Here is a 25,666-nt window from a genome sequence, read left to right as displayed (position 1 = left end):
TCAAGCAAACGTCTTTTCAAGAGTCTGCTTTTCTGCCGGAAAAATTTTATATGCATTTTTGTTAATTAATACTGTTTTTAACGTAGTCAGCATGCATGCCCCTTGCGCCTTCATTTTTTTGGGATTCAGAAGAAGCAGCAATCTATGCATTAGTTTTTTTAAAAATGCAATTTCATTATTGTGGAAGTGAAAACACTGTCTAATGTGAAGAAGACTAGAATAACTAAAAGACCTAGTTTCATTCAGTCAGCTGAAGTTGCAATCTAGTTTATAACTAATTTATTTAAGGAATCATAAAGCAATTTCGCAGTTTTCCAACTGTGTATGAAGTTGGACTGCAGTGGTGCAATGCTGTGGAGTCTTGCTCCGTTGCCGCTTCGGTATTTAAAGAAGCAGAAAAAGCAGGACCAAAAATTGTAAAAAGTTACCGAATTTGAAAAAAGCAGAGCTTTGAATTTTTGGTCGAATACTAAAATGCTATTTCTCGACTCATGAAAAGACTAAGCTCGACCCAAACTCCATGGAGCGATTTTTACTTGATATATAAAAATACGTTTTATCGACTGTGTAATGTTGGTAAATATAAACCCTCCCCACTAAACTTTTTTAAGCTTTTCCATAAGTCGAGGAATAAACTTGGGTTGCCTGCAATCTTTCTTTTCACAAGTCCCAGCTCTCGACGCAATACAAAAACATTATTTTGAATCATATAGCTGTTAAATATAGCAAAGTGAAATCTACATCTTTCAGTCAGAATTTAGAAATAATTGGGTGTCTTCATTTCATCAGGTGGAGAAAACTCGGATACCGAATGGTGATGCCACTGATGCTTACCCGAACAATATTGCAAGCCAAAGTGCACACAATACTCAATATAGGTTACTGAAAATAGAGCAAGATACAGCTACTCGGCGAGTCAGTTTCGAGGAAGACAACCCACCTGGTGGCCAGGGTAGGTTTTGTACCAGCTGAATTGGAGGGAAGTTTAATCGTCTGAACAAAAACATGTTTGTGATAAATGCTTAGGCAAGTTCTGACCTTTATCATAGACAAGAATTTGTAGAGTTTTAAGATAACTTGTCAAAGTTTTGCTCGATTAGTTGATGTTAATGGAACATGAAATACTGCAGAACTTTTTTGTGAGGCATAGTTATCAGCGAATTGGTTGCTGTCCAGACTTTCATGTGTCAATGCGTCCTTCGTGCGTAAACTTTAAACATCTATTCTTGTTCACCCTCTCCTGCACCCCAAGTGTTTTGTATGACTCCCAATTACAAATTATCTGTTGTTTGTTATGCATTATGTTACCACGTACGTGCTACTGTCTGGGGCGGAAAAAGAATAGACCAACTTTTGCGCTCATCCATGTTTTCAAATGGTTCAATTTCAATCTATCTCAGGTGCTCCTAGTGCCCTCATATTGGTTAGGACAATAATTTTCTATCGAAATTCCAATCCTAAAAAACCAGACATTTTTTTCGAAAATTTTCAGACAAATACAGCGGTGGCAACAAATCATCTAGTGGGAAGAGACAGTATGGGGATAGAAAGTCAGATCGTCAGAAGATGCAGGAGGCTCAAGAGAGGGACACGGATTATAACCAGGCAGTGATCAACATATGAGTACCTTTATTTCTTTGCTTAAAAACCTGTTTTTGGTTCTAAAAGAAAGCAAAGAGGAAAATGAGGGATATGAGTAGTAACCTGTCAAGGACACTGTGACTTCTCGTTAGCAAAAGCCCGGTGTATTACAACAATCATAATCATCAAACTGGATGGAAGTAGCTAACTTCCAAAAACTGTAACAACAAAATCGAGCGAAACAAAACATAACCGAATTACATTATTAATCAAAACTGTTCCGAAATCATAAGATAATTAACCCCTTCCTTCCCTTACTCAATGACATTTTTGGCACCCAACCCAACAGCTTCGAAACCACATCTAAAACTAAAATATCAAAAGATCAGAAATTAGACTTGTTTAATAACAATCAGACTATGATGAGGCAACTACACAAAAAAACACAAAAAGACAAAGATAAAGATTGCAACATTCAACATTTTATCGATATTTAATTTCGCTTATTGCGTTTTGGTTCTGCTGAGGTTTTACCCACCCCGAGGACCCCCTTCTGGTTGGTCGTTTCCCCAGCCCCTCCCCCCCCCCCCCCCCCTCCCCTCCCGTTGCTTTTCGGTTCTTCTGGGGTTTTACCCACCCCGAGGATCCCCTTCAGGTTGGTCGTTTCCCCAACCCCCCGTTGCTTTTCGGTTCTTCTGGGGTTTTACCGACCCCGAACATTCCCTTTTGGTTGGTCGTTTCCCCAACCCCCCACTTCCTTTTCGGTTCTTCTGGGGTTTTACCAACCGCGAGGACCCCCTTCTGGTTGGTTGTTTCCCCAAACCCCACTTGCTTTTCGGTTCTTCTGGGGTTTTACCCGCCCCAAGGACCCACCTTCTGTTTGGTAATCTCCCCAACCCCCCGCCTTCTTTCCGGTTCTTCTGGGGTTTTACCCGCCCCAAGGACCACTTCTGGTTGGTCGTATTGATAAATTCCGGCTTTCGGTAGGTATTGGTAGATTCCGTCTTTTGGTAGGTATTGGTAGGCTCCGGTATTTGGTAGGTATTTTTTTTGTAGGTATTGGTATGTTCAGGCTCATGGTACGTATTGGCCCTGATATGTATTGGTAGTTTCCGGCTTTCGGTAGGTATTGTTTTTGGTAGGTGTTGGTAGGTTCCGGCTCTTCGTAGGTATTGGTTCTGATAGGTATTGGTAGTTTCCGGCTTTCGGTAGGTATCAGTATTTGAGAGGTATTGGTTGCTTTTAACACTCGTAAGGCACTGATATAGATAGGTATCAATAGGTTCTGCCGGTAAAAACTACTACTGTTACCACCAAACATTCCTAATTTTACCCGGTTTGTCTGAACTACTCTGACTGCTCATTAATGGTTGAGTCGAGGTCTACCTCAAACAATACAGTGCCCAAAGTGAGTACTAGTTGGAGCAATGATAACTCAACAATCCATTGGTACTTCAACAGCAACCAAGTCAAATGATTAGAAGCGTTTGGAAACCTCTAAACCTATGATCAAAAATGACATCAACTACATACTGAAAACCTTATCACTGCTATAGAGTCCTCAGAAGATATCGAAATTTAGAGGACACAGTTAATGAAACTAAGGAAATGCAGCAGAAGCTTGAACCGGTTGTCATTGACCTAATCAGTGGCTTGGAGCCCGATGAACAGGATATTATGTCCAGAGAACAGTCATTTGAAGATAGACATAAAACAGATTCTAACACTATTCCGAAAACACATTGAAGTGAAAAAGACGCCTCTTCAGCAATCCTCATCTGGTGGATCATCCTTGAACTCCAATGGGAACATAAAAACACATGACAACACCTTGTCACATTTACAACAACGCTGCACTCATTTTGTCTTTGACGACACGCTTTCGACTGATCCCACCACTCAGAGCAACACGTCAGCGCCCGCCGCTAATTCGCGTTTTGTCAGTTATGGTTATACTGCACCCGGTGGTACAACTCTACCTGCCAACAACACTTCATTCACCTCAAATTTTAAGAAATCAGCTGCACCTTTTCCATTAACACAGCCAAGCTTCAGTAATATTCCTAACACATCAGTTACGCAGATGCCATTCGCTTCTATACTTAAGGTCTCAATGTCTACTTCCTTTCAAAAATTCGTACCCAAGTTACATGCGGACCATTTTGATGGTGATCCAATAAGCTGGATGAAATGGTACAGCATTTTTCAAGCTACTATTGACAGAGCACCGATAACATCTTCTGAAAAAATGATTCACCTACAATCACTATTTACAGGTGATGCGAAAGCTCTCGTCGACGGCTGTGGTTGCAACGTGGACTTATACGCTTTAGCACTTAATCGCCTTCAAGAACATTTTGGGAATCCAAAGCGAACTGTTAACGCTTTCCTATAGAAACTGAAAAGGTTCAAACCACTCAATTTATTCCGTTCAGAAGGCTAACACACACTTCTCTTCCTTTCTTTTGACAATGGTGGATACCTTTCAGCAATTAAGATTCGTTCACGACCTTCATTCAACTACGAACCTAAATGTGGCGCTAGCAAAAAATTGTTCAATCCCGTACGTCTTGAGTGGAACACGTTTGTGTTAGAAAAGGAATTCCAGCAACAATCTCTACAGATACTCTCTGACTGGCTTCTGGACTACTCCAAAGCATGTCGAGATTTAAATTCTAGCCTCCAAACTTTTCAATCAAGCCACGCACAATCGTCCTGGAAAAGTTCTCCGAGTGTACAAAACTACACATCAGCTACAAGTGGATAGAAAACTAATCAAAATAAACAGTCAAGTAGCAGTTTTAGCAGCAACTCGACAGTTGAAGGCTGCAGGCAACCCCTGTGAAACTTTGCCCAAGCAATGAAAGTTGCCAATTCCTATGCAAGTGTACCCACTTCCAAGCAATACCAGCAAGCATTCGCAGAGAGCAAATAAGAAAACTTAGATTATGTTTCAACTGTTTTGGAAACCATCACGTAGAAAAGTGCACTTCCAAAAACGTTTGCCGTAGCCACAATTGCGGTATGCAACACCACACTCTAATGCACGATAGTTTTGCTATTAAGTCAGGTTCAAAAAAGTCTAACGTGAAAACTTTAAACTCAAAATGAACAGGACAAGTTTTGGATACTGATGCTTATTTGGACAATGGTAGTTGCCAAAGCTTGTTGCTGAGGTCAGCTGCAACAAATTTGAATTTAAACATGAATACCATTGGAAAAATGCCAATTAGTGACTATCATATGACTACAGAAATCGATTGTGCACCCGTAAAACTTCAAATTAGACCCTTACACGGGGAACAGTCATTTGAACAAATAGACGTTGTCGCCGTTCCGGATCTCAATATGTCACCTGTTGATACAAAGAAACTGAATCGCCTCTGTGATTTTTTTGATCACCTCAACCATATATATTTCACAGACATAGGGGACAATAATGTTTCTATCATTCTCGGAATTGAAAATCTAGATCTGATACACTACAAACAAATATTTAAAGGACCCAAGAATGCACCATGGAGAGTTGAAACCAAACTTGGTTGGACAAGCACTGGAAAAACTGACTCAATCCCAGATGATTGCAATGAGGTTCAGTTCACTCAGCTAAACAGCCATCTTAATATGGTCAACAAAATGTTCAAGTTGTTCTCCGATTGGAAGAAAATTGAAAACTTAGGCATAGCATCATCCAAGAGAGCAATGTCTAAAAATGACAAAAGAGCGCTTGATACTTTAGAAAACACCACTAAACTCGTCAATGGTCATTATGAAGTTGGTCTTCTCTGGAAAGAGAACGCCGATCTCCCAAATAACAGATGGCTTGCGGAGAAACAACTTCATCAGCTCAATAATAAACTTTCAAACAATCCGGAATTAAAGAAAAAATAAGGGGAAACGCTCGAGAAAGTCTTGCAGAACGGCTATGTCAGAAAATAAAAGAACAACCAGATGGAAAGATTTCGTTCCTTCCTCATAACCCCGTGACTAATGAGAACAAACCTGGAAAAGTACGCCGTGTCGCTAATGCTTCAAGTCTGTTTTAAGATCAGTCCTTAAATTCTAATCTTCTGAAAGGTCCAGATTTGCTGAGCAATCTTACCGGTGTATTTTGAGATTCCGGGAGAACAAAATGGAGATTTTTGTTGATATTTTAACAAATGTCCTTGCAGGTTAAAGTAGCTCCCGAAGACAGAAAATTCCTACGCTTCCTCTGGAACAATGTTGGTCATATTGAAACTTACGAGTACACCAGTCCCATTTTTGGAGCCACAGACTAACCATGTATTGCCTCAAATGCTTTGCGAAAAACGGCTCGTGACAACGAAGAACAGTTTCCAGATGCTCTCAAATATGTAGAACGCAACATTTAAATGGATGATCTCTATGTTTCCACAAAATCACTCGAAGGTGCTCAAAAAGTATTGCAAGGAATGTGAAAAGTTCTTTCAAAGGGAGGTTTCAACCTAACCAAATGGAATTGAAGCATTCCTAAAATTCTAAAGTCAATAGAACCTAAAATAGGATTACATCCAGATAACGTTCTCCCTCAGAACCAAAAGGTACCTGGCTTACCATGGAACGCAGCATCAGATTGCTATGTCATTGAAAGTAAACTACTTCAAAAAAATCCAGATTACAGGCAACGTAACTCAAAAAGTATGACGCAATTTGGTGGCGTCTTTGTTTGATCCCCTTGGGTTCATAGCGCCTCTAACAATTCGTCTACGAAAAGTTTTACAAGCCGCCTGGAACCATGGTCCAAAATGGGACAAGCCCTTTTTACTCGATGACATCCAGGATTTCAGTAGTTTAAGGAAAGAAGTTCCGACATTTAAGGACAACGAAATTCCTTGGATTTATTTTCTAAATAAAACTATTAGCTCAATTGAGCTTCATACTTTTACTGACGCTTCGGATTACGCCCTATCTGCCGTCTCTTACATGCAAATTGAGTACTCGGATCGATCGATCTCCGTTAAATTTGTTATCGGCAAGGCTCGTGTAGCCCCGATAAAAAAGATGACTGTCCCCAATCTGGAATTGCAAGCCGCTGTATATGGAGCACAACTAGCCCAGTTTATAAAAGAAGAACAAGATATAGAGTATTCAGATTGTGTTTTTTGGTCTGACGGCACAAGTCCTGTACTGGCTGAGAACACCTGAAATGCGCCATAGAATATTTGTTGCAAATAGAATAGCCAAAATTCTAGATGTCTCCTCCGCTTTCCATTGGAAGTACGTTTCATCAACAGCTAACCCTGCAGATGACGGAACTCGAGGATATAGCGTTGAGCAAATGACAGCAAAATCTCGATGGATTTCAGGACCGTCATTTTTGAGTCAAAAAAGATCTGAGTGTCCATACCAAGAAATTTTGCATGCCCAACAAGTGAAGGTTGTTTCGATTTCTCCAGTAAACTCAACTGTATCAAACATTGTCGACGCGACAAGATTTAGCAGTTGGAACAAAATAATAAGTGTGATAGCAGTCTGTATCCTTTTTGCGGACAATTGTAGGAAACGCAACAGAGAAAAGAAGTTCGCACCTTACGTTAGAGTTTATCTGCACGTTATGCACAATATTCAAAAACAAGATTTTCAATCAGAATACTTGATGTTGAGAAAAGGATTTGAGGTCTCTGGTGCTAACAGATTGAAGGCACTAGGACCTTTCCTAGACGAGAATAACCTAATAAGAGCACGTGGTCGCTTGACAAAAGCAAGTCTTTGATGACCGCTTGTCATCCCATAATACTTGACGGTAACAATGCTGCAGTTAAGCTGCTGGTACAACACAAACACGAAATTAATGGTCATTGTGGTCCCGAGCAGACTAGAAACACTTTCAGGAAATCTTATTGGATACTTCGCTGTAGAGCTGTTGTTAAACAGACTATACGCGAAATTGAAGCAAGCATGAACTCCAGGCCTCTCACAAATGTTCCATATGATATAAACGATCCCTTACCACTTACTCCAAATCATTTTCTCCTGGTCGTTCATCCGTTAACTTGCGTCTTCATTGGTAAAGAGAAGAATGTTTCAAAAAGTTGGCGTTCAGCACAACAAATTGCCACTCACTTTTGGAATCTTTTCCTACGGGAGTATTTACCAACTCAACAACGTGTACGTTGTAAACAGCATAACACGTCGAAAAATTTGCAGGTGGTTGACTTGGTATGGATTATAGAGGATTTCATCCCTCGTGGCCTCTGGCCCTTGGCTAGAGTCATTCAAGTTTTCCCTGACACAGACGGGATTGTCCGATCAGTTAAATTGAAGAAGTCATTCGGAGAACGCATTAGACCCGTTGTGAAACTGAGCAAAGTCTTTGCAGAATGAAACCGAAATTTCGGCATAAACAAAACAGTCTCTTTAAAGATAGGTAATTTAGGGACAACAATTTGTCCTTCATAAGTAAAAGTGGCTGCTCATATTTTCCTGGCTTCAGATCAACACGTTACACCCTCTTACGTTCTGTATTGTCATTTACAAACCAGCAGATCGTTTCATCACATCTTTATGTTCCATTGATCATCCCTTATCAACAGCCCATTTCAACTTGTTATTGGTTTTGTTTTCTCGCAGGTTTAAGACCCACCCCTCTTACTTTCCTTTGACAATGGAGGTATTTTGGTTAGTATTTCCGATTATTGATTTTACCACCAGCTTTTATTTGTACCAATGTATTTCATTACAGTCAATTTTTATTTTACTTCTTGTTTCAACTTTACGGATGATTCAACACGCTGCTATCCGACAATTTTATTCTTTTTTTGCAATCCTTCAAATGGGGCCGGCGATGTAAATGACACTGTGATTTCTCGTTAGCAAAAGCCGGCGTTTTACAACAATCATAATCATCAAACTGGACGGAAGTAGCTAACTTCCAAAAACTGTAACAACAAAATCAAACGAAACAAAACATAACTGAATTACATTATTTATCAAAACCGTTCCGAAATCATAAGATCTAATTAACCCCCTCCTTCCCTTACTCAATAACATAACATTTACAACATGGAAGATCGGGGGGGTGTCATCCCATGTAAGAGATAGGGTTGTCCTGGGGACAATCCAACATTTTGCATTGGTAAGGACAACCCAACCCTTTACATGCGCTATGACAACCCAACCTTTTAAATGGGGTAGGACAACCCAATTTTTTACATGCAGTGACAGCCATAACTTTTATATGCAAAGACAGCCGGATCAATATCCAAACATTTTCCCCTCCATTGAGGGATTTATTACTAAGACTTGAGTGAAAGGGATTAAGGGGATTGTGTCACTGTCTAGAAATTACCATTTCTGAAAAAGTGCGCAGTGACAACAATTTCTACGGTGGATTTGGATAGGATTCATGAGATAAACAAGAAGAAGAAAAAAAAAGAATATTCACAATACGGTGAAAGATTTTTTGTATTTTTCAGCAACTTGTTTATATTTGGATCCTGCCCTCGATTTGGAAATTGCATTGAAATTGAGACCGTATGGTGGATTGATTGGGATTGATAATTCTTCATTAGACGTTTGTTTCCAAAAATTTAAAGTTTTGCGTTTGCACGCTATACTTCACGACGCTTGTGGTTTTGTTTATGGGTAGAGTGAAAAGGGACCCGGTTATTCATACGTTTTAGCCTGTCCAATCACAAAACAATATGTGGGTCAGGTGACTGGTGTTGCTTTTTGTTTATATTTAAAGACTTCCAAAAACCGTTTATTCAATCGATTGGAATGTTGAATGCAGGAGTGGTTGTTCTTGACTTTGAAGGCTTTCGAAGCAAAAATCTGGTTTTATTGTGAAAGAGCTTGCCATAACTAAACGGGCTAGCCATAACTAGCCATAAATTCATTCTTACCTCCGCACTCATTCAATTCTCTTACTTTGAGTGAACAAAAATCTTATTAGTGGGTTTCAAAACATCTGCATGGTTTGGATTGGGAGAGGGGAGATTACCCGTATTGCTATCTGCAACAAAGTCTTTCGATAGTAGTGCTTCGATATCCTCTCTCAGATTTTTATGCGAAGGGTGTAGAGAAAACTGATACGTTGCAGAAACTGCTTAAGAGAAAAGTTGCGAACCTTGAAAATTTGTTACGCCCCAAAATTGAGCATTTGAGTTTCTATCGGGAGACCCCAATTTGTGATTTGCATTCAACAACTAGCCCAAAACGACAGAAAAACATACATTGTGCAAGGAAGAAGGCCCAATTGTTCTATTACTGGCTGATCCATGAACAACCGTCGATTGGAAAAGACAGCACCGTCTGTACTCCAAGTGAACTTGTCTCTAAATTTGATCGTTTACAGTTGTTTAACGGCTGAAAATCAATTGACTGTTACATTAGTCAAGGAGGAGAAAATTGACAGTCGGGGACAAACTGTATTGAGGAAAATGCAAGTTGTTTGCACTGGTTCCGAAATGAAATCGTTCAAAAAGTATCTTAAACTCTGTATAGCTTGACTAAGTGCTCTCAAACGAAGTTTAGCAATTCTTTTATTCCTTTTGGTCTTCTAATGCGCTTTTTCGCTTGATGGATTTTTTGTCTGATCCATTTTGTTATTTGGTCTTCAAAAACGGGATAAACAGTTAGCGTCCAGAGGGCATTAAGTGCTCCTAGAGCCCTTCAAATCACTAGTCTTCAAGTATGCGATTCACAGTAAGTGTTTTGCAGACGTTTAATTATGGTGTGAAGGGCTGTTTTTAGAGGTTGACCCTCAGCTCCACATCACACATCCCCCCATTAGGGCACCGTGCTGCCAATGACCCATAGTAATGGCACCGTGCTGCCAAAGACCCCACAAAAACGTAGCCAGCTACTGACAAAGTCAACCACTGACCGGTCGTTTGAGATCAATTCGCCTGGCGTTAGTCGGTTACGTTACATAAATTTGATCTTCAAAAACGGAATAATTAGGTAACGTTCAGTAGGCATTGAGCATCGGTAGATAACGAGAGCTTGCTGTAGTTGTACCTCAAGAGCTTATATGACTTGGAGGGCCCGAATATAGGGTCAAAGTGTTGTTTTTAGTAGTTTTTGAGCCAGAAAAGGTGCAATTATTCATGACTAGCACTTGTATTTCTTCGTTAGCATGCTCTCGACTGACAGGTGTAAAAGAACTTGGTAGAAGACTGCTTGATAGGTGATTAGGTTAAGGCAAAAACTGGGGCTTTATTGGACTTCTCTAGATTTTTTTTTACAAATCAAAGAATTTGAATTGTGTTGGCATGCTGTCGCTGTCTTTTTTTAAAGAAATGTTCACACGTTTTGATGATTTTTGAAGTCCAATTGAATTGATTTTTTTGATCAAGCCAACACAAGGAGTTGAGCGAAAACACTAGTGGTTTTGATGCGTAATTTTTTGGTGGCTCTATTTTGAAAGTGGATTGAGAAAGAGGTGTTTGAACAAGATTCGCTTTCTCGCTAATGGTTTTTTGTTCATATGCGGCAATTTTACTTTGATGTTTACTGTTTTTTCAAGTTTTTTGGATCGGAATTTTCTCAAAATGGCTTTTCCAATCCATTCATTGTTCTCTCTCGGCTTAGTTTTTTTATTAACCAATTTTCTCTTTCTCTCTAGTGTTTTTTCTTCACACGCGGCATTTCGACATTGGTTTTGTTTTTTAATTTATCTGATTTTTGTTTTTTCATCTGCTTTTTTGGAAATGAGTTTCCCAATTCATTCGTAGTCCGTTCTAGGTCTGGATGTTTGTTTAGTAAATGATTTTTTTAGTCAATGAATTGTACGTCAGGACTTGTCCTGCTATGTTTTTTTTAATTGCTCTTGAACGCAGTTCATAGCAATTATTGTAAACCTGTTCGTAATTTTTTATGCAAGTTTTCTGCTTGACAATTTTGAGTTTTTCTTCTAGAACATTCTTCGACTTCTCAAGTGACTTTTTCACGCTTTCGTTCATCTTTTTTGAATGATCTCTAGTGCTCCGAAGTAAAGCTTGTTGCTAATATAAAATCAGTTGCAGCTTAGGACATTTAAGTGACTTGTAGCGCAGTGGTAAGAGCGGGGGATATGGAGACGGAGGTCAGTGGTTCGAATCCCTGTAGGGTCGACGTTTTTTTGCACCCATAAAGAAAAATTGATTCAGACTAAAGACCGTGAATTAAATTGCCTCGCCTGTCATTCAAGAGTAATTCTTCCGACATTTGTCGGTTTATGATTAATTGCTCTCAAACGAAAATTGTAGCAATTATATTAGTCCTGTCGGTCTTTTTTATGCGATTTTTCGCTTGACCGATTTTTCGTCTGACGCTTTTGACTTTTCGTCCTCAAAAACGGGATAAACAGGTAGCGCCCAGCGGGCATTAAGTGCTCTTAGAGCCTTTCAGCTCTGTTTCAGCTCAAACTGTTTTGGAGACTTATACTTATGGTGTGAAGGGCGGTTCTTAGAGGTTGGGACCCCCCCCCCCCTGTTGACCCCCGCCCCCACTATTGCCGCCACCCCCCACCGCGCTGTTGCCCCCCCCCCCCCCCCCAACTAGTGTCCCCCCATCAGCCCCCGGTGCATCCCCCCGTGGTTAGCTACTGACCAAGCCAACCGCTCGCTGGTCGTTTGAGAGCAATTCGCCCGACGTTAGTCGGTTATGTTTTATTTCGTCGTCAAGATTTATGTTACGACCAGATGACATCACCAGATGACAGGTCTTATTTATTGCCAATGAATCAAAATTTGATCCTCGTTTGAGTGCATAACCGTGGAATGATTGAGTCTGGCCGTTTTCGTTTAAAATTTATTTGTTAAATTTTGTGTATTAACAGTTTCGATTCTCTAGAGAAGCTTCATTAGTGCCATCGACGATTACGACGGCATACAGATCTGTATGCCGTCGTAATCGTCGATGGCACTAATGAAGCTTCTCATTGTTATTACACGAAGTGTTAGTACGCTTATTTTTTGTTGCCATATGTATCTACTAGTAATCAAGACTTTGAATCCAAGTGTTGTTCATAAAAAATATTTTATTTATGAGATTCGCCAGAATTTAATTTTAATTTTGTAGCTTTAACGCTTGGTCGGATTAATTACAATAAAAATTGTTGATGGAGTTATATAATGTTGTTGGGTCTTATTGAAGCGTAGTTGAATCCATGTGACGTTTGGATTTTTTAGCATCTGCTTTTAACTAATTCGGCACTATATATTCTCACAAAACTTGTTGAATTCCTCAGCTTGACAGTTTTTGCTGTTATGTTTGTTGTCTTCTCGCCTTTTTTCAATTACAACCTTTTTGTTGCTCATGAGGCAAAATTGGGGAAGCCAAGTGATGTTTTCATTTGCAAGCTCATTGAAGATATAACTTTGATTCGGTTCCATTTCAACAAAAGAAAACGGATTTGTTTTTGTTTTTACTCGTTGTTATGGCCTTTCTCGTTGTGCTCGCGATACTTTTTTTTTGTATGAACGGTTTCTTTGGACTCCTAATCAAGTGCAAATTAGTGGGTAATTACCCAGGTTGAGGTCCCAGACGGAAAGTCGATATGTCCAGACCGTCCCAGACGGAAAATACCTATGTCCAGACCGTCCCAGACGGAAAGTGCCTATGTCCAGACTTTCGTGCGTTCACCAGACCTTCGTGCGTTCATGTCCAGACCTTCATGTCCAGACTTTCGTGCGTTCATGTCCAGACTTTCGTGCGTTCACCAGACTTTCGTGCGTTCATGTCCAGACTTTCGTGCGTTCATGTCCAGACATTCGTGCGTTCGACAGACTTTCGTGCGTTCACCAGACATTCGTGCGTTCACCAGACTTTCGTGCGTTTATGTCCAGACTTTCATGCGTTCACCAGACTTTCGTGCGTTCATGTCCAGACTTTCGTGCGTTCATGTCCAGACTTTCGTGCGTTCGACAGACTTTCGTGCGTTCACCAGACTTTCGTGCGTTCATCAGACCTTCGTGCGTTCACCAGACTTTCGTGCGTTCATGTCCAGACTTTTGGAAATAGGTAAACACTTGTCCAAATTAGTTCGGTCAGTCCGGATTCTTAATTTTATCACGAATTGTGGCTAAAGTGGAGCATACCCACCAAAAACGAGCATAATTGGTCTAAAATAGACGATTTCGTGTCCAAAACAATGTTCGGTGATCGAAAAAGTTAAGCCTCATCGAGCGCGGATACTTTTTTGGAAGTAATTGAAAACTTGTCCAAAATGGTGCGCTCAGACCATTTTTTTATTTCATACCCAATTATGGCTAAATTGGAGCCTGCACACCAAAATGAGCACAATTGGACTAAAATTGACGATTTGGTCACCAAAACAATGTTCGGTGATAGAAAAAGTTCAGATACTTTTTTGGAAATAGGTAAAAACTTGTCAAAATTAGTTCGGTCAGTCCAAATTTTTAATTTTATCATGAATTGTGGCTAAAGTGGAGCATACCCACCAAAAACGAGCATAATTGGTCTAAAATTGACGATTTCGTGTCCAAAACAATGTTCGGTGATCGAAAAAGTTAAGCCTCATCGAGCTCGGATACTTTTTTGGAAGTAATTAAAAACTTGACCAAAATGGTGCGCTCAGTGCTTTTTTATCTCATCCCTGACTATGGCTGAATTGGAGCCTGCACACCAAAAATGAGCACAATTGGACTAAAATTGACGATTTGGTCACCAAAACAATGTTCGGTGATAGAAAAAGTTCAGATACTTTTTTGGAACTAGGTAAAAACTTGTCAAAATTAGTTCGGTCAGTCCAAATTTCTAATTTTATCATGAATTGTGGCTAAGGTGGAGCATACCCACCAAAAACGAGCATAATTGGTCTAAATTTGACGATTTCGTGTCCAAAACAATGTTCGGTGATCGAAAAAGTTAAGCCTCATCGAGCGCGGATACTTTTTTGGAAGTAAATGAAAACTTGTCCAAAATGGTGCGCTCAGTCCATTTTTTTATTTCATCCCCAACTACGGCTGAATTGGAGCCTGCACACCAAAAATGAGCACAATTGGAGTATAATTGACGATTTGGTCACCAAAACAATGTTCGCTGATACAAAAAGTTCAGATACTTTTTTGGAAATAGGTAAAAACTTGTCAAAATTAGTTCGGTCAGTCCGAATTTTTAATTTTATCACAAATTGTGGCTAAAGTGGAGCATGCCCACTAAAAACGAGCATAATTGGTCTAAAATTGAAGATTTCGTGTCCAAAACAATGTTCAGTGATCAAAAAAGTTAAGCCTCATCGAGCGCGGATACTTTTTTGGAAGTAATTGAAAACTTGTCCAAAATGGTGCGCTCAGTCCATTTTTTTATTTCATCCCCAACTACGGCTGAATTGGAGCCTGCACACCAAAAATGAGCACAATTGGACTATAATTGACGATTTGGTCGCCAAAACAATGTTCGGTGATAGAAAAAGTTCAGATACTTTTTTGGAAATAGGTAAAAACTTGTCAAAATTAGTTCGGTCAGTCCGAATTTTTAATTTTATCACAAATTGTGGCTAAAGTGGAGCATACCCACCAAAAACGAGCATAATTGGTCTAAAATTGACGATTTCGTGTCCAAAACAATGTTCGGTGTTCGAAAAAGTTAAGCCTCATCGAGAGCGGATACTTTTTTGGAAGTAATTGAAAACTTGTCCAAAATGGTGCGCTCAGTCCTTTTTTTTAATTCATCCCCAATTATGGCTAAATTGGAGCCTGCACACCAAAAATGAGCACAATTGGACTAAAATTGACGATTTGGTCTCCAAAACAATGTTCGGTGTTAGAAAAAGTTCAGATACTTTGTTGGAAATAGGTATAAACTTGTCCAAAATGGTTCGCTCAGTCCATTTTTTTTATTTCATCCCCAATTATGGCTAAAATGGAGCATACCCACCAATAGTGAGCACAATTGGACTAAAATTGACGATTTGGTGTCCAAAATAATGTTTGGTGATCGAAAACGTTAAGCCTCATCGAGCGCGGTTACTTTTTTGGAAGTAATTGAAAACTTGTCGAAAATGGTGCGCTCAGTCCATTTTTTTATTTCATCCCCAAATACGGCTGAATTGGAGCCTGCACACCAAAAATGAGCACAATTGGACTAAAATTGACGATTTGGTCTCCAAAACAATGTTCGGTGTTAGAAAAAGTTCAGATACTTTGTTGGAAATAGGTATAAACTTGTCCAAAATGGTTCGCTCAGTCCATTTTTTTTATTTCATCCTCAATTATGGCTAAAATGAAGCATACCCACCAATAGTGAGCACAATTGGACTAAAATTGACGATTTGGTGTCCACAATAAAGTTTGGTGATCGAAAATGTTAAGCCTCATCGAGCGCGGTTACTTTTTTGGAAGTAATTGAAAACTTGTCCAAAATGGTGCGCTCAGTCCGTTTTTTTAATTCATCCCCAAATACGGCTGAATTGGAGCCTGCACACCAAAAATGAGCACAATTGGACTAAAATTGACGATTTGGTCTCCAAAACAATGTTCGGTGTTAGAAAAAGTTCAGATACTTTGTTGGAAATAGGTATAAACTTGTCCAAAATGGTTCGCTCAGTCCATTTTTTTTATTTCATCCCCAATTATGGCTAAAATGGAGCATACCCACCAATAGTGAGCACAATTGGACTAAAATTGACGATTTGGTGTCCAAAATAAAGTTTGGTGATCGAAAATGTTAAGCCTCATCGAGCGCGGATACTTTTTTGGAAGTAATTGAAAACTTGTCCAAAATGGTGCGCTCAGTCCTTTTTTTATCTCATCCCTAATTATGGCTGAATTGGAGCCTGCACACCAAAAATGAGCACAATTGGACTAAAATTGACGATTTGGTCACCAAAGCAATGTTCGGTGATAGAAAAAGTTCAGATACTTTTTTGGAAATAGGTAAAAACTTGTCAAAATTAGTTCGGTCAGTCCGAATTTTTAATTTTATCACAAATTGTGGCTAAAGTGGAGCATACCCACCAAAAACGAGCATAACTGGTCTAAAATTGAAGATTTCGTGTCCAAAACAATGTTCGGTGATCAAAAAAGTTAAGCCTCATCGAGCGCGGATACTTTTTTGGAAGTAATTGAAAACTTGTCCAAAATGGTGCGCTCAGTCCATTTTTTTATTTCATCCCCAATTATGGCTAAATTGGAGCCTGCACACCAAAAATGAGCACAATTGGACTAAAATTGACGATTTGGTCTCCAAAACAATGTTCGGTGTTAGAAAAAGTTCAGATACTTTGTTGGAAATAGGTATAAACTTGTCCAAAATGGTTCGCTCAGTCCATTTTTTTATTTCATCCCCAATTATGGCTAAAATGGAGCATACCCACCAATAGTGAGCACAATTGGACAAAAATTGACGATTTGGTGTCCAAAATAAAGTTTTCCTGATCGAAAATGTTAAGCCTCATCGAGCGCGGATACTTTTTTGGAAGTAATTGAAAACTTGTCCAAAATGGTGCGCTCAGTCCTTTTTTTATCTCATCCCTAATTATGGCTGAATTGGAGCCTGCACACCAAAAATGAGCACAATTGGACTAAAATTGACGATTTGGTCACCAAAGCAATGTTCGGTGATAGAAAAAGTTCAGATACTTTTTTGGAAATAGGTAAAAACTTGTCAAAATTAGTTCGGTCAGTCCGAATTTTTAATTTTATCACAAATTGTGGCTAAAGTGGAGCATACCCACCAAAAACGAGCATAACTGGTCTAAAATTGAAGATTTCGTGTCCAAAACAATGTTCGGTGATCAAAAAAGTTAAGCCTCATCGAGCGCGGATACTTTTTTGGAAGTAATTGAAAACTTGTCCAAAATGGTGCGCTCAGTCCATTTTTTTATTTCATCCCCAATTATGGCTAAATTGGAGCCTGCACACCAAAAATGAGCACAATTGGACTAAAATTGACGATTTGGTCTCCAAAACAATGTTCGGTGTTAGAAAAAGTTCAGATACTTTGTTGGAAATAGGTATAAACTTGTCCAAAATGGTTCGCTCAGTCCATTTTTTTATTTCATCCCCAATTATGGCTAAAATGGAGCATACCCACCAATAGTGAGCACAATTGGACTAAAATTGACGATTTGGTGTCCAAAATAAAGTTTTCCTGATCGAAAATGTTAAGCCTCATCGAGCGCGGTTACTTTTTTGGAAGTAATTGAAAACTTGTCCAAAATGGTTTGCTCAGTCCATTTTTTTATTTCATCCCCAACTATGGCTGAATTGGAGCCTGCACACCAAAAATGAGCACAATTGGACTAAAATTGACGATTTGGTCATCAAAACAATGTTCGGTGACAGAAAAAGTTCAGATACTTTTTTGGAACTAGGTAAAAACTTGTCAAAATTAGTTCGGTCAGTCCGAATTTCTAATTTTATCATAAATTGTGGCTAAAGTGGATCATACCCAACAAAAATGAGCGTAATTGGTCTAAAATTGACGATTTCGTGTCCAAAACAATGTTCGGTGATCGAAAAAGTTAAGCCTCATCGAGCGCGGATATTTTTTGGAAGTAATTGAAAACTTGTCCAAAATGGTGCGCTCAGTCCTTTTTTTTATCTCATCCCCAATTATGGCTAAATTGGAGCCTGCACACCAAAAATGAGCACAATTGGACTAAAATTGACGATTTGCCGATTTGGTCTCCAAAAAAATGTTCGGTGTTAGAAAAAGTTCAGATACTTTGTTGGAAATAGGTATAAACTTGTCCAAAATGGTTCGCTCAGTCCATTTTTTTTATTTCATCCCCAATTATGGCTAAAATGGAGCATACCCACCAATAGTGAGCACAATTGGACTAAAATTGACGATTTGGTGTCCAAAATAAAGTTTGGTGATCGAAAACGTTAAGCCTCATCGAGCGCGGTTACTTTTTTGGAAGTAATTGAAAACTTGTCCAAAATGGCGCGCTCAGTCCATTTTTTTATTTCATCCCCAATTATGGCTAAATTGGAGCCTGCACACCAAAAATGAGCACAATTGGACTAAAATTGACGATTTGGTCTCCAAAACAATGTTCGGTGTTAGAAAAAGTTCAGATACTTTGTTGGAAATAGGTACAAACTTGTCCAAAATGGTTCGCTCGGTCCATTTTTTTAATTTCATCCCCAATTATGGCTAAAATGGAGCATACCCACCAATAGTGAGCACAATTGGACTAAAATTGACGATTTGGTGTCCAAAATAAAGTTCGGTGATCGAAAAAGTTAAGCCTCATCGAGCGCGGTTACTTTTTTGGAAGTAAATGAAAACTTGTCCAAAATGGTTTGCTCAGTCCATTTTTTTTATTTCATCCCCAATTATGGCTAAATTGGAGCCTGCACACCAAAGATGAGCACAATTGGACTAAAATTGACGATTTGGTCTCCAAAACAATGTTCGGTGTTAGAAAAAGTTCAGATACTTTGTTGGAAATAGGTATAAACTTGTCCAAAATGGTTGGCTCAGTCCATTTTTTTTTATTTCATCCCCAATTATGGCTAAAATGGAGCATACCCACCAATAGTGAGCACAATTGGACTAAAATTGACGATTTGTTGTCCAAAATAAAGTTCGGTGATCGAAAAAGTTAAGCCTCATCGAGCGCGGTTACTTTTTTGGAAGTAATTGAAAACTTGTCCAAAATGGTTTGCTCAGTCCATTTTTTTATTTCATCCCCAATTATGGCTAAATTGGAGCCTGCACACCAAAAATGAGCACAGTTGGACTAAAATTGACGATTTGGTCTCCAAAACAATGTTCGGTGTTAGAAAAAGTTCAGATACTTTGTTGGAAATAGGTATAAACTTGTCCAAAATGGTTCGCTCAGTACATTTTTTTTTAAATTTCATCCCCAATTATGGCTAAAATGGAGCCTACCCACCAATAGTGAGCACAATTGGACTAAAATTGACGATTTGGTGTCCAAAATAAAGTTCGGTGGTCGAAAAAGTTAAGCCTCATCGAGCGCGGTTACTTTTTTGGAAGTAAATGAAAACTTGTCCAAAATGGTTTGCTCAGTCCATTTTTTTATTTCATCCCCAATTATGGCTAAATTGGAGCCTGCACACCAAAGATGAGCACAATTGGACTAAAATTGACGATTTGGTCTCCAAAACAATGTTCGGTGTTAGAAAAAGTTCAGATACTTTGTTGGAAATAGGTATAAACTTGTCCAAAATGGTTGGCTCAGTCCATTTTTTTTATTTCATCCCCAATTATGGCTAAAATGGAGCATACCCACCAATAGTGAGCACAATTGGACTAAAATTGACGATTTGTTGTCCAAAATAAATTCGGTGATCGAAAAAGTTAAGCCTCATCGAGCGCGGTTACTTTTTTGGAAGTAATTGAAAACTTGTCCAAAATGGTTTGCTCAGTCCATTTTTTTATTTCATCCCCAATTATGGCTAAATTGGAGCCTGCACACCAAAAATGAGCACATTTGGACTAAAATTGACGATTTGGTCTCCAAAACAATGTTCGGTGTTAGAAAAAGTTCAGATACTTTGTTGGAAATAGGTATAAACTTGTCCAAAATGGTTCGCTCAGTACATTTTTTTTAATTTCATCCCCAATTATGGCTAAAATGGAGCATACCCACCAATAGTGAGCACAATTGGACTAAAATTGACCATTTGGTGTCCAAAATAAAGTTCGGTGATCGAAAAAGTTAAGCCTCATCGAGCGCGGTTACTTTTTTGGAAGTAAATGAAAACTTGTCCAAAATGGTTTGCTCAGTCCATTTCTTTTTATTTCATCCCCAATGATGGCTAAATTGGAGCCTGCACACCAAAAATGAGCACAATTGGACTAAAATTGACGATTTGGTCTCCAAAACAATGTTCGGTGTTAGAAAAAGTTCAGATACTTTGTTGGAAATAGGTATAAACTTGTCCAGAATGGTTCGCTCAGTCCATTTTTTTTATTTCATCCCCAATTATGGCTAAAATGGAGCATACCCACCAATAGTGAGCACAATTGGACTAAAATTGACGATTTGGTGTCCAAAATAAAGTTCGGTGGTCGAAAAAGTTAAGCCTCATCGAGCGCGGTTACTTTTTTGGAAGTAAATGAAAACTTGTCCAAAATGGTTTGCTCAGTCCATTTTTTTTATTTCATCCCCAATTATGGCTAAATTGGAGCCTGCACACCAAAGATGAGCACAATTGGACTAAAATTGACGATTTGGTCTCCAAAACAATGTTCGGTGTTAGAAAAAGTTCAGATACTTTGTTGGAAATAGGTATAAACTTGTCCAAAATGGTTGGCTCAGTCCATTTTTTTTATTTCATCCCCAATTATGGCTAAAATGGAGCATACCCACCAATAGTGAGCACAATTGGACTAAAATTGACGATTTGTTGTCCAAAATAAAGTTCGGTGATCGAAAAAGTTAAGCCTCATCGAGCGCGGTTACTTTTTTGGAAGTAATTGAAAACTTGTCCAAAATGGTTTGCTCAGTCCATTTTTTTATTTCATCCCCAATTATGGCTAAATTGGAGCCTGCACACCAAAAATGAGCACATTTGGACTAAAATTGACGATTTGGTCTCCAAAACAATGTTCGGTGTTAGAAAAAGTTCAGATACTTTGTTGGAAATAGGTATAAACTTGTCCAAAATGGTTCGCTCAGTACATTTTTTTTAAATTTCATCCCCAATTATGGCTAAATTGGAGCATACCCACCAATAGTGAGCACAATTGGACTAAAATTGACCATTTGGTGTCCAAAATAAAGTTCGGTGATCGAAAAAGTTAAGCCTCATCGAGCGCGGTTACTTTTTTGGAAGTAAATGAAAACTTGTCCAAAATGGTTTGCTCAGTCCATTTCTTTTTATTTCATCCCCAATGATGGCTAAATTGGAGCCTGCACACCAAAAATGAGCACAATTGGACTAAAATTGACGATTTGGTCTCCAAAACAATGTTCGGTGTTAGAAAAAGTTCAGATACTTTGTTGGAAATAGGTATAAACTTGTCCAAAATGGTTCGCTCAGTCCATTTTTTTTATTTCATCCCCAATTATGGCTAAAATGGAGCATACCCACCAATAGTGAGCACAATTGGACTAAAATTGACGATTTGGTGTCCAAAATAATGTTCGGTGGTCGAAAAAGTTAAGCCTCATCGAGCGCGGTTACTTTTTTGGAAGTAAATGAAAACTTGTCCAAAATGGTTTGCTCAGTCCATTTTTTTTATTTCATCCCCAATTATGGCTAAATTGGAGCCTGCACACCAAAGATGAGCACAATTGGACTAAAATTGACGATTTGGTCTCCAAAACAATGTTCGGTGTTAGAAAAAGTTCAGATACTTTGTTGGAAATAGGTATAAACTTGTCCAAAATGGTTGGCTCAGTCCATTTTTTTTATTTCATCCCCAATTATGGCTAAAATGGAGCATACCCACCAATAGTGAGCACAATTGGACTAAAATTGACGATTTGTTGTCCAAAATAAAGTTCGGTGATCGAAAAAGTTAAGCCTCATCGAGCGCGGTTACTTTTTTGGAAGTAATTGAAAACTTGTCCAAAATGGTTTGCTCAGTCCATTTTTTTATTTCATCCCCAATTATGGCTAAATTGGAGCCTGCACACCAAAAATGAGCACATTTGGACTAAAATTGACGATTTGGTCTCCAAAACAATGTTCGGTGTTAGAAAAAGTTCAGATACTTTGTTGGAAATAGGTATAAACTTGTCCAAAATGGTTCGCTCAGTACATTTTTTTAAATTTCATCCCCAATTATGGCTAAAATGGAGCATACCCACCAATAGTGAGCACAATTGGACTAAAATTGACCATTTGGTGTCCAAAATAAAGTTCGGTGATCGAAAAAGTTAAGCCTCATCGAGCGCGGTTACTTTTTTGGAAGTAAATGAAAACTTGTCCAAAATGGTTTGCTCAGTCCATTTCTTTTTATTTCATCCCCAATGATGGCTAAATTGGAGCCTGCACACCAAAAATGAGCACAATTGGACTAAAATTGACGATTTGGTCTCCAAAACAATGTTCGGTGTTAGAAAAAGTTCAGATACTTTGTTGGAAATAGGTATAAACTTGTCCAAAATGGTTGGCTCAGTCCATTTTTTTTATTTCATCCCCAATTATGGCTAAAATGGAGCATACCCACCAATAGTGAGCACAATTGGACTAAAATTAACGATTTGTTGTCCAAAATAAAGTTCGGTGATCGAAAAAGCTAAGCCTCATCGAGCGCGGTTACTTTTCTGGAAGTAATTGAAAACTTGTCCAAAATGGTTTGCTCAGTCCATTTTTTTATTTCATCCCCAATTATGGCTGAATTGGAGCCTGCACACCAAAAATGAGCACAATTGGACTAAAATTGACGATTTGGTAACCAAAACAATGTTCGGTGACGGAAAAAGTTCAGATACTTTTTTGGAACTAGGTAAAAACTTGTCAAAATTCAAAATTAGCTCGGTCAGTCCGAATTTCTAATTTTATCATGAATTGTGGCTAAAGTGGATCATACCCAACAAAAATGAGCGTAATTGGTCTAAAATTGACGATTTCGTGTCCAAAACAATGTTCGGTGATCGAAAAAGTTAAGCCTCATCGAGCGCGGATACTTTTTTGGAAGTAATTGAAAACTTGTCCAAAATGGTGCGCTAAGTCCATTTTTTTAATACAGCCCCAATTATGGCTAAATTGGAGCCTGCACACCAAAAATGAGCACAAGTGGACTTAAATTGACGATTTGGGCTCCAAAACAATGTTCGGTGATAGAAAAAGTTCAGATACTTTGTTGGAAATAGGTATAAACTTGTCCAAAATGATTCGCTCAGTCCATTTTTTTTGTTTAATCCCCAATTATGGCTAAAATGGGCATACCCACCATTAATGAGCTTAATTGGACTAAAATTGACGATTTTTGTGTCCAAAACAATGTTCGGTGATCGAAAAAGTTAAGCCTCATCGAGTGCGGTCAGTTTTTGTGTCCGGGTCAATGTGTTGTTCAAATGAATGCAAATATGATACGAAGAGTTCTGATTGTGTGTTTGGGGCAAATCAAAAGGAAAAATTAGCCTGCCTGCTTTGAAAAAGATTCTTCGGTGAAAAAATTTGCATTGGGTCTCAAAATGTTATAATTTTTTCACTTTACTAACAGAGAAAACATTAAATTTATTGTTTTTAAGGGACTCCACGCTTGAAATCTGTTATGATTTTCAATAAATCAGGCGTGAAAGAAAGGTTGCGCGAAAAGAAAGGGTCTTTAATGTATGTTTTAGGCATGAAAATTGGAGGAAGTTTTTGAAATATTTCAATTTTTTTAGGTGAATTTTCAAGATTATCAACGTATCTTAGCTTAATACCGCAGCTTTGTAACTAAACCAATTTTAACCTAAAAAACGTAAAAAATTTTGAGAAAATGGTCAAAGAGTACGACGTACTTGAGGTGGAAATTTCGAAAAAATTCGAATTTTCAAAGTTGTTTTTGTTAATAACTTCGAGCATAGATAGAGTTAGAAAGCGTTCTATGGCTTAAAATAAAGCTTAGCTAATTTGCGTTACGGTCATGTTTATTGTTGCAATGTTATCTGTGAACAAAGGTGTTGTTTTTTTGCTATTATTGAAGAATATCGAAAATGAGCTGTTTTCGATCAAGGGGTCAGAAACGTCAAAATTTAAAAAATGTTTTTTTTTCGAACTTTTTTATGTTCCAGATGATAGCCCTTTTCTTCCTGATTCCAAAACACTTTCATTTTTAAGAATCGGTTCAGTCATCTTCGAGATATTAAGCTTTGAAACCAGTTTGGGGGGGGGTTGGGGATTCCCATATAGTAGTTCGATCTGTATTATTCCGATCTGTAATCTTTTTTTTAAACTAACAACAACCATAAATAGCTATATATATTCGGCAGATCGAGGGCATCCGAAATATGTAATTTGAATGCAAGTTGTATTTCGCCTCTCTACAGGTAAGTTATATGTGTTGGCAATGTGAAATATTCGAATTGACTGCCCCGGGGTCATATGACAGCTGTATGACACCCACTGAGCATGTCATCTGACAGCAGGAGGAGTGCTATGAAGCGCTGTCCGGCTAGACCATATAACTAACCTGCAATGAGGTGCTAGCGAAATCAAATGTATGGGAATTCCGTTTTAGTAGTAAGTTACGGTTTCGAATGAAAAGAAATGGAACGGACAGCCCCCCCCCCCACCGAATGGCAGAATGGTAGCTGCTGCAGACCAGCGTACCTGCTGCAGACCAGCGCTGCTTGAGTGCAGAGGACAGTGCAGACAGCTGCAGCAGAGCGTTATAAGTGTTATAGGGTTGTTATAGTCCATTTTTAACGGGTTTCGAGCACTTTTAGATCTACTGAGATGCATTCGCGCTATTTCGAGGATGATATTCACGGAAGTGGAATTAATGCTAATGTGTTTTTGAGCCCTGGAGGTAACAAGAAGGCTATTAGGATAAAGTTTTTGGAGAATTTGAAAGTAAAGAAGGAAGATTTTTTGATGAAATCAAGACATTGCGTCAATTTCGAACATGCAACTTCATTAAAGTTCAGAAATTTTAAAGCCAAATGCGAACTCAAAAAAGTGTTGAGCACTGTATTGAAGCTGTTCAAAAGCGCAAAGTCCGTCAAATTGGGGAAATTGAGGCCCAACCAGAAAAAAGGAATAAAACCGAATGGGTATACAATGGATGGGTCAATTTTTTTGGCATCGGGGATTGCAACCGTGCTAAAAGACGTATTCAAAAGAAGCCCCATAAGTACGGTCAAATGAAAATTGAAAAAGTTGGTTCAATCAGGATCCTGGGTTTTGATGCCAAGAAGAAATACGTTCAAATTCCACGTTTCAGAGTACCCGCCAAGGAGAAAGTTCCGAGACAGTACTTCATTTGGGGCAAGAGATTAAGCCAAAAAAATTATAGTAAATTTGCAGTCGACGAATTTTCCAGCTTGCTTAGTAATGTTGTGCTTGTATATTAGTTCTTGGTGCTTTTGCTTGGTGTAGATTTAGGTTTTAAAGTCCACTTTACCCTTCAAATTTGTATATATTCACCTTTTATGACTACTTAGAGATGATGAATTGAAAAATGATGATTTCAAAAGTGTTTTATTACCATTTATCGGTTTCATTATTCATATAGTATGTACCATGTGGTCTATTGT

The 25,666-nt window shown here is 38.6% G+C and overlaps 1 protein-coding gene across 1 annotated transcript in view; it reads left to right on the top strand.

The window, feature by feature from the left end:
- The window catches only part of LOC142338055 (uncharacterized), a 194,537-nt gene that overhangs the window by 82,678 nt on the left and 86,193 nt on the right, over positions 1-25,666 (top strand). Inside the window, exons 11-12 of the mRNA XM_075387687.1 lie at positions 790-952; positions 1,493-1,605. Of these exons, the coding sequence (XP_075243802.1) occupies positions 790-952; positions 1,493-1,605 (276 nt within the window). The remainder of the gene's footprint in view (positions 1-789; positions 953-1,492; positions 1,606-25,666) is intronic.

The sequence above is a fragment of the Convolutriloba macropyga genome, chromosome 4 (assembly GCF_964194025.1).
Source record: "Convolutriloba macropyga chromosome 4, txConMacr16.3, whole genome shotgun sequence".
Lineage (NCBI taxonomy): Eukaryota > Metazoa > Xenacoelomorpha > Acoela > Convolutidae > Convolutriloba > Convolutriloba macropyga.
Note: the sequence above shows the minus strand (reverse complement) of the source record. Positions and strands in the feature narration are given on the sequence as shown.